The 17,659-nt window shown below is 44.2% G+C and overlaps 1 protein-coding gene across 6 annotated transcripts in view; it reads right to left on the bottom strand.

Annotated features, from left to right (window-relative positions):
- Positions 1 to 4,160: 4,160 nt before the first annotated feature.
- The window catches only part of SCML4 (Scm polycomb group protein like 4), a 127,633-nt gene continuing 114,134 nt past the window's right edge, over positions 4,161 to 17,659 (bottom strand). For 5 of the 6 annotated variants that reach the window (XM_074368549.1, XM_074368548.1, XM_010965381.3 and 2 more), the window contains one exon: positions 4,161 to 16,135. In XM_074368549.1, the coding sequence (XP_074224650.1) occupies positions 16,010 to 16,135 (126 nt within the window). In that variant the 3' untranslated portion in view covers positions 4,161 to 16,009. The remainder of the gene's footprint in view (positions 16,136 to 17,659) is intronic. The other variant, XR_012508678.1, reaches the window with a different exon arrangement.

Raw genomic sequence — 17,659 nt, 5'->3', positions numbered from 1 at the left:
TTTTAATGAAGAACTCTTTCATCTGCCATCCTGTTTCCAGGAGACAAGTTTGGAAGGAATTTTCACAAGTCACTGAGGCCCTTGGAAGAGTGTTTGCGGGTGGAAAATGTAAGGCTGTGAGACGCGCAGAGATGGTGTCACTGGGGTGGGGGTGGAGGAGGCAGAGGAGGAAATAAAACACCGAGGGAAAAAAATGCTGCAAGGGCCAAGTGGAGGAAGGATGCAGAGGTGCAGCCGAACAGGGAAAGGGGTTGGAAATTATAAAGAATAATTCAGCCAGAAAACACAGAGTCCCTCCTGAGGGAAATCATATGCAGCTCCGAGAAATGCTAGGGGCCAGAGGATGCGTGGGAAGGGGTGGGCAGAGGGGCGGGGGAGAAATGGCCGGAGGGAAAAATGTCACCCACAGCTGGAATGAGGCAGACTCCGTGTGTGCACAAGACATGTACCACACACCAGAAAAATTCTCCAATTCATCCCCTCTGGAGCTTTCTTGAGCCAAAAAGAAACAAACAAACAAAAGATCTGAATTGGAAAGCGGAGGACTGTGGAGAGGGAATGACAGGTCTGCCTGGTTACATCTGTGAGTGCTGGGTGGTTCTCAGACACAGCCCTGCCCCTCTGGAGGTGATGCTGAAAGGTCTTCATTGTGGATTCTCCTGGCTCCCAGATGCCTTTCTCCCAGCAGCTCTTATCCCACATTTTGCACAGAGGGAACGGCTTCCCTTGCCCCCATCTCTGAGGGGCTCTCACAGCACTCCCCACCAGCTGCATGACACACTCACCATTACACCACCGCCCCTTCCACATGGGACATGACGCCATCTTGGTAGGAGGTCAAAGTTAGCACCACCTGGTCCTTCTCTGAGGTTCCCAGGCTCTCTGGGGAAAAGGATGGGTGAGCATGTGTGAACTCAGGCAGGGGAAGTTCGGCAGATGAGGCTATGGGATTTAAACACCGGCAAGAGCCAAGGGGTTGGAAGGAAGAGAAGGTGAGAGGGTGAGAGGCGGAGCTCATAGGCTACTCTGAAAGCCCTGGATGAGATTTGAAGTGAGAGCCGAGTGGGGTAAAGGGAGGTGGTTTTGTTGAAGGAAAGGGGCTCTCCTGGACCACTAAATCACTAGAAAGTCTCCTCCAAAGCTGATGAGCAGATGGACTTGTGTTTGACATTGACTTAGCAAGGCTTTTACAAGACTATGAATTTACTCTCCGTGGACACAAGAGTGTCTTTTCTTCAGCTGGTGATGAACAAAGGAGCAGCTTCCTACCTCTCTCTGATTTACAGTACCACCAGCACCAAACAATGGGGGAGAAGGGAAGTGGCAGGCTCGCATGACTGTAAAATATTTGGATAAAAAAATCAGCCTGATTTGCACACAAATGGCATTTTCCAATGTGCTTCTGTTTACCGGTTTCTGCTAACGAGATACTATTAGTAGATGCAAAATTTTAAGGATGTTATCTTCAGCCTGGAGAGAAAGAAACTGTAATTTGCAGCTTTTACTAAGAGTGATAACCTTATTAAGTAATGAGATTCACTGATTAACTGCCGCTAACGAAACATCGTTGCCAAACCTGTTAAACTGAAACCTCAACGGAGCTGCTGTCAGATCCACTTCTCTTCCATCTCCCAATCCCAGGGGATTTTACAGAAATATCTCTCATTCAAGTAGCCCTTGACTTTCAACAGCTGTTTTTTTTTTTTTTTAATTGATTCCACTAATAGGTTAACAATAAGTTAGGAGAGCCACTCTTAGATGAATATTGAATCAACCTTGGTGAAGAGTTCAAGGAGAAAAGCAATTCTGCTTAAAAGATGATTTTTTTAATGAAAGGTGTAATGGGAAAATGTGCAAGTTCATTGAGCACTGAAATGAATGGAAGTTCTTTGAGATCAGAAGGCAAGATGTGTCCGTGCTCAGTGTGTGTGATGGGATTTTAAATTTCTACACTGGAGCAGAACTCTGTCACTGTGTGAATCACAGTGGTTCAGAGTATGTAGGAAATTCTCATTTCTGATAACTTGCCTGAGAAAATCAACCCTATTCTGTTCTTAAGAAGGACTCTCCCTCGTAGATCCTTAGGGAGATACCCGAGGTGGGTGGTCATCTTCTCAGCTACACTAGCTCCTCTCTTTCCTACGGGACCCTGTGGGTCCTACCAGCTCAGGACTTTCAGGATCATGACGGATGAGTCTAGTCACAAATGGCCTTTCTGCAGGTAAGCCGCAGGCCCACGGGCTCCTGGAGTGGCCAGGGTCGGGGTGGAGGGATGTGGACCTCAGCTGGTCCAACTCCGTGGGTTCTAAAAAGGTGAAACAATTTACCCAACACCCTCAGCCGGTCAGTGGGAAAGTCAGGACTAAAATCCAGGCTTGTGTCTTCTGGTCCAATCTATTCATGAAATCAAATTCATATTTTGTGGCAAGACAAGAAGAATTTAAACAAAGATTTTCTCTGCCCATTTGGGCCTCCTCCCTCCCCTTTAGTGTGTCTTGTGTTAACCAGACCTCCTTAAGAGCTAACATTCCTTCTTAATCTGGTAAAAGGTCATGATGACCTCCTACCTGCTTTGTACCTGCAGCTCTTGATTGTGTAAACTGTCAATATGTCATTTGATGGATAACCCTTTGTCTCAAAAACTTTTAATTGCCTTGACCTCTGATGGGCAGAACAGTCCTCAGCTTTCTGAAAGACTGTCTTTTGGATTATAATCCTCAAATTGGCTCAAATAAAATTTTCCATTTCTTTCTTAGATTGACTATTGATCAATTTTCTCATCTTCTGGCACTTGAGAAACAGGGAATGAGGTGGGGGCAGTGCAGGTACATACACATGGTCAGGGGCTTACATGCCCACACATCAGCTTCCAACCTGGCCGTGCACACCAGCTGTGCTTCTCCTGCCCTTCGGTGATGCCCGTCAGCCTCACCCCACACAGGGGCTGTAATCCAGGGCGAGAGGCCTCCCTTCATGGCGTTCCCTCCTTCCTTTCTAGGTCTGCAAGTGTTCTGGTGGCCAAATCTATGTTCAGGTTGGACAGAAAAAAGACAGAAAAACATCTCACATTTGCTTTAGGGTTTCTTCCCCAATTGGACCTTTTATAATTAGGTTTTTACAGTTGGTGCAAAATGAGAAAAAAAGCTGGGTTTTCAGAGCTTGTGTCTAACTATTGGAAAAGAACAGGCTCAGAGAAGAGACCTTAGGATCCAGGTGTGTGAGGGCAAGCATAAGTGGATTTTCTTGGGGTGGCTCAGGGGCTCATGGACATCTGAGAAAGGCCACCTAGTTTGGACCTGTGAGGGTGGAGAGACGGGAAAGACGAGCTCAGAAATGACTGTGTTCGAGGCAGGACAAGTTGTAAGGTTAATATTTTCAGAGTCTATTAGGTTTTAAGCAAACCAAGGGCAGATAGTGAGAGAAGGCTTTGGAGGTCTGGACCCCCAACTCTCCCCAAGAGCTGTCCCCAAGCCTTCCCTGCTGGCCTTACCCAGCCTGGAGAACACTGGCCTGGGAGGATCCCCCGCCCTAAACTGTTACATTGAGAACCATGTTGCCCTTGTCAAGGGTTACTGCAAAAGTCTGGACAGGACAGGGCCTCTGAGCAGGGAAATGGCAGGTCAAAAACCAAGACTGTTTGGGTCAGTGACCCCAAACAGCTGGAGTCCCAGAGGAGGATTCCAGATTCAACTGTCTAAGGAGCTTTATAGGCACCCTCATTTATTTTAATCCTCCCAACTATCAGAGGAGGCAGCCCTCTTGTCCCCGATTACTGACCAGGAAGGAGTTCCTGGTCCAAGATGACCCTGGGCGGGCCCTCACCTGGGGGCTCTGATCAAATTTCATGTTCCTTCCCTGCCACGGGGCTGCCCCTTTGCAGTCACAGGCTGGAATAGAAATATCAGGGAGACACAAAGTGTAGTCATTAGAGACCCCTGGGCTCCTGAGCCATCTGGGAGCTGGGTTGGCCACCCTGAGGGGCTGCAGGCAGCTGGTGGGAGAGGCCTCCCAGGCAGCTGTGATTTAGGCTTTTGAGGTCTTGGCTGTCAAAAGACTCTTTTCGAAAGACTTTTCCTTGTTATCTACTTATAGAAACTAGTCCTAATGAAAGAATAATAAACATTAAAAAGTTGATCAGATAAAATATACAGAGGCACATATAAATTCCATTCTTTATTAAAAATACAGAACTACTTTTTACAGAATGAACAGAAAATACTGCATTATCTTGGAATTTTAAGATTTAGAAATTTTACTGAATCACTCGCAGGCCCATGATATACTGTACTACAAAAAAAAATGCTGCTTCAAAAATGAAAAAAAGCACCTGAAAATATTAAAATCATTAAGGCCAGCAGTGTTTATTTAATGAAACTGTACATATCTGACTATACTGTACCTACCAGTCACTGCTTAAGGGAATACATTAAAAATAGACCTCTAAATAATGAAAGAATTAGCCCAAAGAAAAAAGTTACAGACAATAACAAAAAGGCTTTGAAAAACTGAAAGCACATTTTGATATGGTGTCATATAGAACAATGTGTCTGTTAACAGTCTACTTGCACCGTACATCGTAAAAAATGAGCACATCACCTCACTCCTGAAGAAGGGGCTTCCCTCGGAGACTGCTTATTACAAATAAGAGACAAACCATAAATATGTGCAGTAAGGACACATGTACGTTCATATACAGATAAGGTACCTGGGTGAACAGTCTGGAATGAAATTAAACTAAGAGGGTAAATAACATTAATAAACTCTACACTTTGAGGCACATGGGGAATAAAATTCACGTTGTTTCTAAGTTATGTACACAGCATCTTTTCTGCCCCCACCCCACCCCTTTTTTTGTACCTTAGTGTAATGCTGATTTGCATTTAACCTAGTTATCTTATGTTTGCATGCTCTGCAAACTGAATTACAGGACCAAATTGCCTATTACAATTCCCCATTATGTGACACAATTACATAGGAACACTTTGAGGCGAGAGGATTGTCCCAGTATCAGGAAACACTGATTGCATCATGCTAGCAAAGAGCAAGAATTAAGGAGAGGCTCTTTCCCCAGGTGACAGTTTGCTGCCTTTTCTCTCCACTGGAAACGCTGTTCCCCATTACAATGACTTCTATTCACTGACTTCTGGTCTGCAAAATTAGATCCATTGGTATTTTAAAAATGAAAAAAGCCATACCCTAAAACTATACTATTTCCTAAGCTTGAAGCTCCACGTTCCTAAAGTACTTTTAAGTAAAGCGGGGAATTGAAGTAATGTTCCAGAATTACCTAATGCCCAGAAAAAGTGAAAGCACAGGAATTTGCAAGTAACTAGAGTATATGAAGTACACACATGGGGTCCCTCTTGCACACGTGCCTCGCTCAGCACAAGCAAATGATGTAAAAACTTCCACTGGATGACCTTTGTCTTGGATCCCCAAACCTAATCATAAGTACACATGTGAAAATGCGCACACATACCCTTTTAAAATCTTTCATTAGAAGAGAGGGGAGACCATCTAGGGAGGGTTTTTCTCTTACTGAGATGGGGGCATGTCTTATTGGTACCCTTGTTAAAGACAAAACTTAACCAGGGAAAGGGAGTGGCTGCCAGCCTCCCAGGTGGACAGAGAGAGAAAGTCTCCTGCGTGGCACAGCGAGGTCAAGACTCAGAATAAAGAGGTGGAAACATGAGATTAACTAAGGCTGCACTGAAAGAAAGAATCTGAAAATAACCTCCTCAACTTACAAAACAAAAGGCACATCATCATTCAACCTCGAGAGCTTAGCAAACATGGATTTTCACTTACTCAGAACTCCACATTATTTAGCAAGAGCCATGCCACATACTCACAACCTAGCATAGCTAGAAAAACACAAAACTTTCAGCCTCACGATGCTTTGTGATGTTACAATAGAATTTAACAAAAAGTTTTCACTGTTAATATGAAGAAAAAAAATAGCAACAGAATACAATTATGATGAAATGAGTTTATTTTGTCTATATGTTTAGTTTTTGTGTGTATCGAATTAAAAGTAAATTAATCTACAATTGTACTTAAAAATTTTATATTGATAAAGTTACTTCTACGTATATACAGGAGAAAAACAAACAGATCAACCGATGTCTGTAAAATGAAAATATATGCTGTATAAAGCAACTGATATTTCAAAATTTTTGGAGGATGAGATGAGAGGAGCTCATTTGTTTTAATCCTCATGTGATCAAAGATATCTGTGGAAGATGACAGCAAGTTAAGTACTGCAGCTTAGCACACAGTGGGTAATGAAAGAAATCAAAGTCCTCCGAACCCTCTCATCCTTGGGCAGAAACACTTTCAGTTCCTGGGGAGGGGGTGTGATGATGCTGGATGAAGCCCAGGAATAGAGCATCCCCATTCCAGAATTTTGCTGCCTTTCTCCCCCCTCTACACCATATTTTCCTTTGGGAAATGTGTCATCATCTTCCACCACCCAGACACAAGCCACTTCATACTGCGCATATCTCAGTGGACCTGTAAATGACTAATGACAAACCCTCAGCCCAGAAGTGCTTCTGACGTAGCTCATTGTGCCTCATCGTTGATCCAGGCTGGCCCTTCTCATTTACACTGAGACACTGGCTTGGCTTTGGTCACTAGGAGGTGCAGTCCATGCTAAGCGGGTCTGGACAAAGCTACATGTTCCATAAAGAAGTGTGGAATGATGGGAAAGGCTACTGGAGGGCAGAGTGACTCCCTGCAGATTGCAGGAGGCAGCATGACTGGGAGAAACAATGCTTGCTTCTCAAGAGGTATGTCACAACAGCTCCAGGTCACTTGGCTCTTGACCTTCGAGGCTGAATGAGGAGGGACACCCAGTGGGATGGGCACTGGGGTATGTGCTTGAGGAAGGTTGATAAAGCCTATCAGTGAGACATCAGGGTGAGTCACAGAACAAAGCAATCAAAAGGGATGGGACTCTTATTCCCAAACTCAAGGACAGACTGAGAGAGCTAGACCTTGAGGAATGGAATGAACAAGTGGAGATGGGGCCGGAAGCACGACAGAGCTGGGGAATGCTGTAGGTGGGTGACAATGGGACAGTGGAAGGCAGGCAAGGGTCAGGACCATCTGGCCAGTGAGGGAAGAGGCCACCTGTTGATTATTTCTCTCTCCACCTCCTCTCCTTCCCACAAGGCATTTGAGCTAGTGGAATGGAGAAAAACAAAAAAGGGGAAACTAAAAAAAACATGAAGACAGGAAGAAAGAATGAAATGCAAAGTAAAAAAGAAAAAATGAGAAAGGATAGCAGAGTGATGCTTATGTGGCTCTGAGGAGGAGCTATGGGCCCATGAGAGAAGAGGATGAGAAAACACCTAGACAAGGACAAACAGGAGCAGAGGCAGAAGCTGAAGTTATAAAATGGAAGACCGAGGAGCCAACAGCCCCGCTAGCCTTTGCTGTAAGTGCCCTGAAGGTCATCTGGATGCCCCTCCTTTTCCAGATGAGGAGATGGGAGTGGGGGTGGTAACTTGGAGAGCTTGTTTCTTTGCTCTGTACCATAGTCTGCCCCCACAGAGTGATGTGGACCCAGTGGGATATGCTGTGGAGAAGGTTCTACGCTGGAGTGAGCTGTCCAGGTGCCCCCCAAGGCTTCTTCCTCCTAAGTCCCCTGGTATTCTAGGGTTCTAGGTATGAGGGTGGTCTCTGTTTCTTTGCAAAAACTCACAATAGCCTCAGCTTACAATGCCTAAAGATACGACCATGAGATTACTTTAAAATGAACACGTTGATGGCAGTGCTATTTACAACAGCCAAGACATGGAAATAACCTAAATGTCCATCAACAGATGACCGAATAAAGAAGTTGTGGTATATTTATACAATGGAATACTGCTCAGCCATAAAAAGAATAAAATAATGCCATTTGCAGCAACATGGATGGACCTGGAGATCATCATTGTAAGTGAAGTAGGCCAGAAAGAGAAAGAAAAATACCATATGGTATCACTCATATGTGGAATCTAAAACACACACACACACACACACACACACACACACACACACACACACACACACACACACACACACACACATAAATGAACTTATTTACAAAAGAGGAACAGATTCATAGACAGAAAACAACTATGGTTATCAAAGGGGGGACGGGGTGGGAAGGGATAAATTGGGAGTTTGAGATTTGCAGATACTAACTACTATATATAAAATATATAAACAACAAGTTTCTTCTATACAGCACAGGGAACTACATTCAATATCATGTAGTAACCTATAGTGAAAAAGAGTATGAAAATGATGTATGTATATGTATGACTGAAACATTATGCTGTACACCAGAAATTAACACATTGTAAACTGACTACACTACAATAAAAAATAAAAAAATAAAATGAACACGTTGAATGTTCATCCAGATGACGCTGCCCTTCAAAGTAGTCTACACTGCGGCTTCTTATACTGACACCTGCCTAATACAGTTAAGTTAACAAATGAATTGTGGCTATTATTGCTCAAACCATTGGTACCCAGTATGGAAAGACACAAGGAAAAGACAAACTAATGAGTATGAAGACATGTTGTTTTACATCTCGAATTATCAGTGTTGCTCATGCTGCTCACCAGACATGACCCCAGTGCCTTTGGCTCCAAAAAGGAAAAAAACCCACCCTCAAGTGATAGGCTTTCCACTTTGAGGAGAATGTGTTCCAGCTCCTAAAGATGACCCCAAAAGAGATGCACTAGGAATATTCTGAGCAATGAGAACATCCTTGGAACACATGCCCAGGCTTTTGAGGTGGTTTCTTTGAAGGTGAAACACTCTTAAGTTTTGGAGTGGTTGTGGACAAAAAAATTGGTCACATGATTCTCAATGCTCCTATGTAACCGTCTGGGGAAAAAAGAGAAGCCCCTGATCTTTCTGAATCTGTTCTCAAGGGTGGAGATGAGTAAAGAGCGAAAAGGACCTGGAAGGTTCTCTTCTACCCATTTCCCGTGGCGGCGCCTCCTCAGCGGTGCTACCCTCAGCCTGTGGCTTGTAGGGAAGATGCCCCGTTGACCTGCCCCCCTCCACTGCCCAGGCAAGCAGGGTCCTGGGAATGCAGGGCTCATGGACAGTGTGCTCTGCCTCCCGGAGACCCTTACAGTCCTTCAGTTAACCAGCCAGTGGACACCCTACTTATTTCTGAGAGGCATTGTGGATTGAGAAAGAAAAGGAGATGTCTTAAAAGTAAAGCTGTAAAAGAAATAGACTCACAGACATAGTAAACAAACTTATGGTTACTGGGGGGGAAGGAGGTGGGAAGGGATAAATTGGGAGTTTGAAATGTGCAAATACTAACTACTATGTATAAAATAGATAAAAAACCAAATTTCTTCTGTATAGCACAGGGAACTGTATTCAATAACTTGTAGTAACCTATAATGAAAAAGAATGTGAAAACAATTATATGTATGTATATGTATGACTGAAACATCATGCTGTACATCGGAAGTCGACACATTATAACTGACTATACTTCAATAAAAAATTTAAAATAAAATAAAAAGAAATCTGCAAAGGAAAAAAACAGTACAGCTGTGAAGAAGCCTTTGTTCCTCTCTAACACTCTCAGTGGAGCACGGGGCTAAGCAGAATGTGAGATCCTATGACAAAAAGAGGAGACAGAAACTCACATCGGTGACCACAGGGTTGGCCTGCTCGAGCGTTTGGAGAACCATTGGAAAGGCCTCCTGCTCTTCTGGCCTGTCCCTTCAGCGGTTCTCCTCTCAGTAAAGATATGAGCTCCCAAAAGAAACTCACGGCTTTTTGAAGAAAATATGAAAACTAAACAAGTTCCTTAAGTCAGTCAATGAATATGAATGAGATGCCTTTTGTATGACAGGTGCTGGGCAAGGTGCTGGATTTTAGCTGCTTTTTCCAAGTTACCAAGATTGAACAATTTTCATAGAGAATCTGCCCCACAATCCAGAAGTTTATCTAAGTAAACTACATAAACTATGTTTTGTCTGATTTCTAAATCATTGCTAGATAGTTCTTCTGAATAAGAATGCTCTAGAAAGCAAAATCTCCTTTGGCAATCCCTTCCCAAACCTTCCCCAGTTCCCATCTCTTATTGCATTAACTCACAAATACACACTCACTGGGGAATGCATGCACAAGCATGAAATCTGCTTGGGCTTGGTGTCATGAACTGCACAAGGCTTGAATAAATTCACAACAGACCATGTTTACTTTTCTATCATCAATTATTCCTTGTTTTTGTCTATAAACTAAAGCTTCCCTAGTTTATTAAATCACCAGTGAGTACAATTAAGAGATGGAACCTCCGCGTGTCATGGTGTTTTTTTCAGTTAATGAGGCCCATGGACTTGTAGATTCATTCACGCAATCTTTTGTTACTCGCGTGCTTGTGTGACCAAAGCCAGACTTACAACGACACTGAAGATTCTCCCAGGACACCCTTTTGTGTGTGTGTGAGGTCACAAGAATTTTAATAGTTTTTCATGACAGGGTTGATGAATCTGATGGCTGCGACCTATCTGAGTCCTGTATTTGTATGTGGTGTCTGTTCCTCTGCCCTAACGTAGTGGAGCTGGGCTGGACTTGCCAACGTCAATTTGTATTGTAGGTGTGGTTCCTGCCTGGACAAGCTCTGTTTAAAAGAGGATTGCAGAGTTGGCTTCATCTCAAACGTCTGTGTCTGATTCACAGACATCTGTGTCTCCCTGAGAAATAATGTTTTCACAACAAGAGCTGTCCAACGGAGAAATAAGCCACTTCCTATGGGAGTGAACGCCTCCTAATGGGACGCGGTCAGGCAGAGCCATTTCTCAGGGCTGTAGGGAAGGTGTTCCAGCACTGGATGAGGAGGTAGAGCCTTCCTGAGGTTTGAGGATGCTACAATTATAGGTTATGGTGGAGGTAGCCTCCGGTCATATATGCTTACTGTAAAATGACACCCAGTGAAGGTCGGGTATTTCCTAGTGAGCTGTTTGGAGAAGCAAGGCTTTGGTTGTGTTCCAAAGTAGGATCCAGTAGAAGGCATTTGTGCTGGCCTTTGCGATGAGCATCTAGTGCTTGGAATCAACTCTAAGGCTCAGGTCATGTGGTCGAGTACAGAGCAGAGAGTGGTGGGCTGATGGCCCTGATCAAGTCTGAGTGGTACATTTAGACCCTCTGGACAGCAAGATGCCCACGCTGTCTGCCATCACTACCTAATCAGCTGCTGAACAGCTCTTGGCTCTCAGATGCATCTCCACTGCTCTCGCCCTGTCCTCTCCATATCAGCTCTGGGCACAGCACACTGACCTGGGGGGAGGTGTCATTCTTTAGCTCTGCTTGCTGTCTTTTCCTCTGGAGGAAACCAAGCTCAACGCCAAGCAGGAGGAGAACCCCAGGCTCTTTATGCAGGATTTTAAGAGCACAGGTCTGGGGCCCTGTTTAGGAAAACAAGAGAATGAAGAAAAGCAAATCCTCCTCTAAAAATATATGCTTTTGCCCAGAACTGCTTCTCAGTTTGGGAATTTCCTGCAACCTGGGAGAGCCAGAGTGAGCGTTCTTCTCAAGTACAGCGATTTGGTGAAGTCCATGTGTGATCATACCACTGTAACCACAAAGGAATTTACCACAGGAAGTGTCCCAGCTGTTACTTATTAGCATTAGAACAAATTACACAAAGCAAATTGTTAGCAGACATGTTTCCATAATATTTAACTGGTGGCAATAGATAAGAGCGATTCTCTTTCAAGTAAATGCTAGATTTCCAAAAATCCAGCTTCCAATTGTCCGCAAAGGAATCGTCTTCAATTAGGCTAGTGGCTGGAGGGAAGGGGACTCTGGAAGCTGAGGCTCCCAGGGCTCTTCCCAGGGCAGCACGGGCGGGAGTTGTGTGAGAGTCGCCACCAGGGTGACATCACAAGGTGGGAACAGGACTGCTTGTACCTCTAAACAGCTGACCGTCTGCTGGGGTCACAGCTGGGGTTCTCAGCATGGTCTTCTCGTGCCATGGAGACTAAGGCACATGGCAAGACCAGAGCAGAGCTGGGCAGTGACTCAGTTCTTGGAGTGTGTTTGTGACAAAAAATAAACCACACCCATGGGCAGGTGTTCATCCCTCTCCTTAACAAAATATTGCAGTTTCCAAAAAAACACACACTCCTTCCCAGTCCCCTATCTTATTATCTGTGGTTTAAGGAAAAAAAAAAAAAAAGTGAGTCCCATCTCCTCCTCACCTAAGCCCATCGGAGAAGACTTAGAAAAGTACCAGGTCAGAGCAAACGGCAGGCAGCACTCACCTTCTGCTCACACGGAGGAAACCTGGCTAGTTCTTTGGAAAGAAAGCAGAATATCTCCGTCTTTCAAGACCTTCTGACAATGACTAAATTCAAGTCCCTTGTCACTTCTGGGCATTTCCAATAATCTTCGGAGCTATGACAAAATTCTCCTAAAACAATCTCAGAAAATAATAAAAAACATAATTTTAATGTTTTAAAACATAAGAACTATTCCACACATAAATACAAAAATAGGATATTGTAGCTTAAAGGGTTGGGGCTGTTAGAAGAGACCCCCTTTTACTGTCTTCCTAAGACATTTGTAGTTTTGTCTTCCCCTCCTCACAGTTTCCTTCCTAACCGCAGCTCAGTATCCCTCCCTGGTGTATTTCAGTATCCTATTTGGTTCTGGTGAGGTGCTCTCCACTCCTTTTTCCTGCTGAAGGGAAATGATGGGGGAGCGGTGCAGCTCTGGCGGGCACTAAACTAGGCTCCAGACGGCTGGTCCTGCCCAGTGGGCTTCCTGGCTAGGCTTGTCCCCTCAGTCACACGGAGTGGAGTCCTGTCAGCCAGCTCCTGACCTGGGAAGGCCCAGAACCCCAGAACCAACCCCCAGCAGCCTCCAGGGCGCACCCTACTGGCATTAGAGGGGATACCCAGTAGTAACAACCTAGAGTGGGGTCCCCCTCTGTGCCACAAAGCTGGGGAAGCCTTTGACACCAAGCAAATCCAACAGCCGATACACACCTAGCTACTTCCTAAGGCTCTTCCAACTACAGTGTCAGGAAACAAACACACACACACACACACACACACACACACACACACACACAAAATGCACATCTTTTACCTGAAGTCTTCACAAAGGGAATAATGTGCTTCATAAAATATTTAAAATGCCTTAGGCAATAGAACTGTCTCTAGACTTTTTTTTTGTAAAAGTGTTTAACAGACAAGTGTAATTGGAAGTGTCTGGAGCATGAACACACACACACACACTCTAATTTGGAATTATGCTAAACTATATCATTATTCGCCACAACCCGAAGCAAAGCTACTGCCGTGGAATAACAAGCACCACGTCTGTACAAGTGCGAGGCCCCCCAAACAAGCTCCCATTCGGACGGGGTGACACACATGGCCTGACTCTGTAAGGTCTGTTTAGAGGAAATGGCCTGGCATGTTTTACATTTGCTAAGCTATTTAGCTGCCTGGTTTGACAAGATTTTTGAAAGGGGTGAAAATTAATTATAATTGCAGTATTACAACAATAATGTGGTGGGCTAATTGCATTTCAGTGCAAAAACAGGCAAGGAAGAACTTCCTGCCTGGGTTATTCTCTGATATGGCAGCATTCATCTTAAGAGTAAGAAGATTTTTAAAAAGTCAAACCTTAAATATCATGGCTTCAGCAATCTGTCCCACTTAAAGTTTAATGCAAAATGAGATAGCACCTCCATGAGAGCAGATCCCACGAACATGGACCCAGTTTTTCTCCTACACTTGAGATGGCAAAATCTCTCTCCCCTGAAAACCACACCAAGCATCTCTCTGATATTGTTTGGGGATGATTTGGATTTGGGGGACACCAATGTTGATGTTTTTATCCTGAAGGGGCACTACTGAGAATGGGTAGGAAGTTTTGAAAGTCTCTGTATGAGGTATATGTTGATGGAAGAGGCACCGCAAGTTTTAGAGGACTGAGCAAAAGAAGGAGAAACATGGTTGCTGTGGGATTTCTGGCTCTTACTGTTTTCACATTGGCCATTCTGAATGCATAAGCTATCCATGGGTTTTTGAGGGAGACTCTAACTCCAGACCAGCAGTAAGCATTTCACAAATAACCGACTTTGAGGGACAATCTATCACTTAAAAATCTTGAGGACTCTGTCCCAAGGCCTGATTCAGAGTAGTTTTGTCAGGTGCCGGAACTAACATTCAGCTCTTCCATGACCTGGTAACTCAAGCTCGGTTCTGTGGGCACTTTTAGGACATTCTCCTCTGTCCCTTCTCTGTTGTGCTCTAAATCTAGCCACCATTTGTGTATCTAAAAAGGGTTTTTGCTATGACGTGCTTTCTCAAATATCACTCATCAAAGTGGGTCTAATGGCACGGCATGGAATTCTTCTTATGATCCTCGCCTAGGTTCTGTATGATTTACAGAGGATCAACACAGAAATATACCCAGGGCTGCACTCAAGTCTGTACAGGTCTTGTCCTGCACAAGGGCAGCTGGTGGAGGGGTGAGGGGGCTGAAATCCAGCCGAGACCCCTGCCAGGCTGCCCACCGGGGACAGTGTGCTTTTTCTAACTTGCATTTGGGCCAAGGGAGGCCCTGAGTTGTCCTTGATCCTCGCCCTCCCAGAGATCACAAGGTCCTCCTCACCTCCAACACTGCAGGTGCTTTTAAAGGAAAATGATATGCCCACAGCAAAGGACCATCCATTTTGAAGATATGTTTCCTGTTAAGTGAGAGAGGAAGGGAAAAAGAGACAGGGGAAGAGAGAAACGAAAAGGATAAGAAGAAAAATGGAGATGAGGTTGCCCTTCTGTCTCATAAATTGTGGATTCATTGTCCTTCCCTGGACACAGCTGCAAAGGGGTAGAAATCAATTTTTTTTCTATTACTCCAAGGTGAGAAAGGAAAACCTATTTGTAAATTGAATTAAACCTCATAATAGCATGTCCGTGTATTTGTTGAAGATGGAAAAATTAACCACAGATACAACTATACAGTCCTTCAGTGTGACTAGAAATCAGCACTCTCCCATTTCAAAGCTGAGTCGAGACATCTTTCTTCTTACTTTTTTTAAGAAACACCATGGCTAAATGTCACTAAGACTCTCCCACGTGCCAACACATTGACAGCTCAGTAAGGACTCTGGAAGGGAAGGAACTCCAAAACCCCATCTGGGAAGAACATGCTTCCAAATTCTTGCCTTTGCTGCATCTCAGTCAGTCAATAATGATTGGATATGAACTAGAACCTTCTAGAAGATGATTTCTTCCCAAGTTGCAATCTGTGGTGCTCACTGGGAATTAATTTCCCATGTCTGTGTAGGCTAGATCTTGTTCACAGAAACCCTACCCATCCTCTGGGTACTGAGTATCAGGCTACTGCAATGAGGGGCCTGAAATTTCATCAGCAGTCTGCCCTCTAGTGGGGCAACACAGTACTTCAGATAACTGGGAATAGAAAAGAATTTTTTTTTCCTTCTTCTTCTCTTTCAGAGAGCAAAAGAATTCAAGTTTTCCAGATAGTGCAAAGTGAGGCATTTATCCTCAGAAGACAGCTTTCAGAGCTGAATCAGGCAAGGCTCACAATGATAGGTCCCCAGGTCCGAGTTAAAGACAGGTGGTGCTGCAGAGACAAAGGTCCTTCTAACATCACTGGAAGCCTCAAGGGTCCTCTTTGAGCGATAACACTCAGTTCCCCACACTCTCATTATAAAAATAGGACCCACCCTACAAGAAACCAACCTACCAGGAATGTGAAAAATAATAGATTTGGGGGATAATTTTTTGGCAAATCACTAACACAGAGGAACCTTTCAAAAGGGCCATGTTGAATTTTTTTTAAAGGCAAAGATGCACGAGTTTTATAAAAAGACCAAGTCTTTGTGGTTGTTATTTTTTTCAGAAGAGAATCTTTGCGATGGAGGCTGATGTTGGTAAGGCTTCAGAAGATGATCTTGAGATCTGTTGTCTGGATTTTACTTCTATCCTTTAAACATCTTCAGAACTTGGCTTGCTTCAGTTTATCAATATGGTAGCAGAGTTTCAGTGCAGGTCCCAGCTTCAGGCCCAAGTATTTCATGATCATCTCACTCTTCAGTAACAAGAGGGCATTGCCATCAATCTCCTGATGGAACAGGATCAGAGAAAAGAAAACCCAGAAGGTGGTCAGAGTAATCAAATAGTGGCTATGGTTAGAGTATGGTCAGGAAATAAGATAAGGGGATATGGATTTACTCAGATGCATATTCTCTTAGTTCCGAAGCAAGATCTTAAGAAAATAAATTAAAGCCCACAAATACTATGTGCTCCTCTTCCCAACATCTCCCTGGGGTCATTCGATATACTGGATCTTTCATATCCCTGCTCTCTCCTGATGGAAGGAATCTAACATAACCCCAGCCACTGTCCCAATATACCATGTACGATGTTTATCTCCTTATCCAGTCTAGGGCTAATGGAACAGGAAGTGTCCCATGGACTGAATGTTTGTGTCCCCCTCATCCCCTCCCCAAATACATATGTTGAAATCCTAACCCCTTAGTGATAGTATTTGGAGGTGGGACTTTGGGGAGTGATAAGGTCTGAAGGTGGAGCCCTTGTGAATGGGATTGGTGTCCTCAGGCAATGAGAAGATGGCAGTCTGAAATCCGGAAGAGAGCTTTCCCCAGAAGGTGACCTTGCTGACACCCTGATCTTGGACTTCCAGCCTCCAAAACAGAAAAGATTTACTGTTATTCATAAGCCAGCCAGTTTATGGGACTGTTACTGCAGCCTGAACTAAGACAAAGCATCATCCCATTAGATCCTGGAACTAGCGGTTATCTTTCCATTCCAGGTGCTCATGTAAGGCCCTGACTTCTATCTATCATCCTAATCTCTGGTTTCTTTTCTCAGTAAGCTCACCCACCTTTAGCTGATTACCAAATTGCTAATGACACTCTATAAGGGATTTGAGGTGTTTTTTCGTCCCTGTCAATAATACTAGGTGGCACATGCACCTGCCTCATCAGAGGGTTTAGCACAAATAACTATTAAGGGAATGTCAATCCTCCGAGGTCCTGGTATTCCTCCTATTTGTCTCTGAAAATGGCACCCCTCCAGACAGCGTGTTGGATTAATGAACTAAGTAAGGCTGGGTTTCCTCCTTCACCTACACTGCTATTTTCAGATTACTAGAGACAAAGGGTAGAAATCTGGGGTGCTCAGTTGGGGAGAAGAGGCATAGACAGGACTCAAATAACTGCAAGTGTCACCAGCCCCTCTCATTCCTCTATCCAGCCAGTCAGCACTGACGCATTGCCTACTCCATGTCATTCACTCTCCATGTCCATGGCAAAATGGCAGACTGGGCAAAGCTCATCTGTGGACCCTCCCAGGGTCCTCATTGCCTAATGTTCTCTCTTTACCCCACCTCCTAGACTTCCACTGTCTCCACTTCTCACTCAGAAAGGAGGCCAGACTGCTCCCACCCAGATCTATCTGAACACAACCCCTCTCTGGTGCTTCTCTCAAGGCCCCGCTGTTAGCCGAGGTCAAGTATATCCCGAAGAAAATGTGAGTGTCCTCTCCAGATCTGAAAGTATGATTTCCATGATTTTCACTTCAAATAAAATGAAAGACAGGAAGGAAAAAAAATAATAGTAACTCC

Source organism: Camelus bactrianus, chromosome 8 (genome assembly GCF_048773025.1).
Source record: "Camelus bactrianus isolate YW-2024 breed Bactrian camel chromosome 8, ASM4877302v1, whole genome shotgun sequence".
Taxonomy (NCBI): Eukaryota; Metazoa; Chordata; class Mammalia; order Artiodactyla; family Camelidae; genus Camelus; species Camelus bactrianus.
Note: the sequence above shows the minus strand (reverse complement) of the source record. Positions and strands in the feature narration are given on the sequence as shown.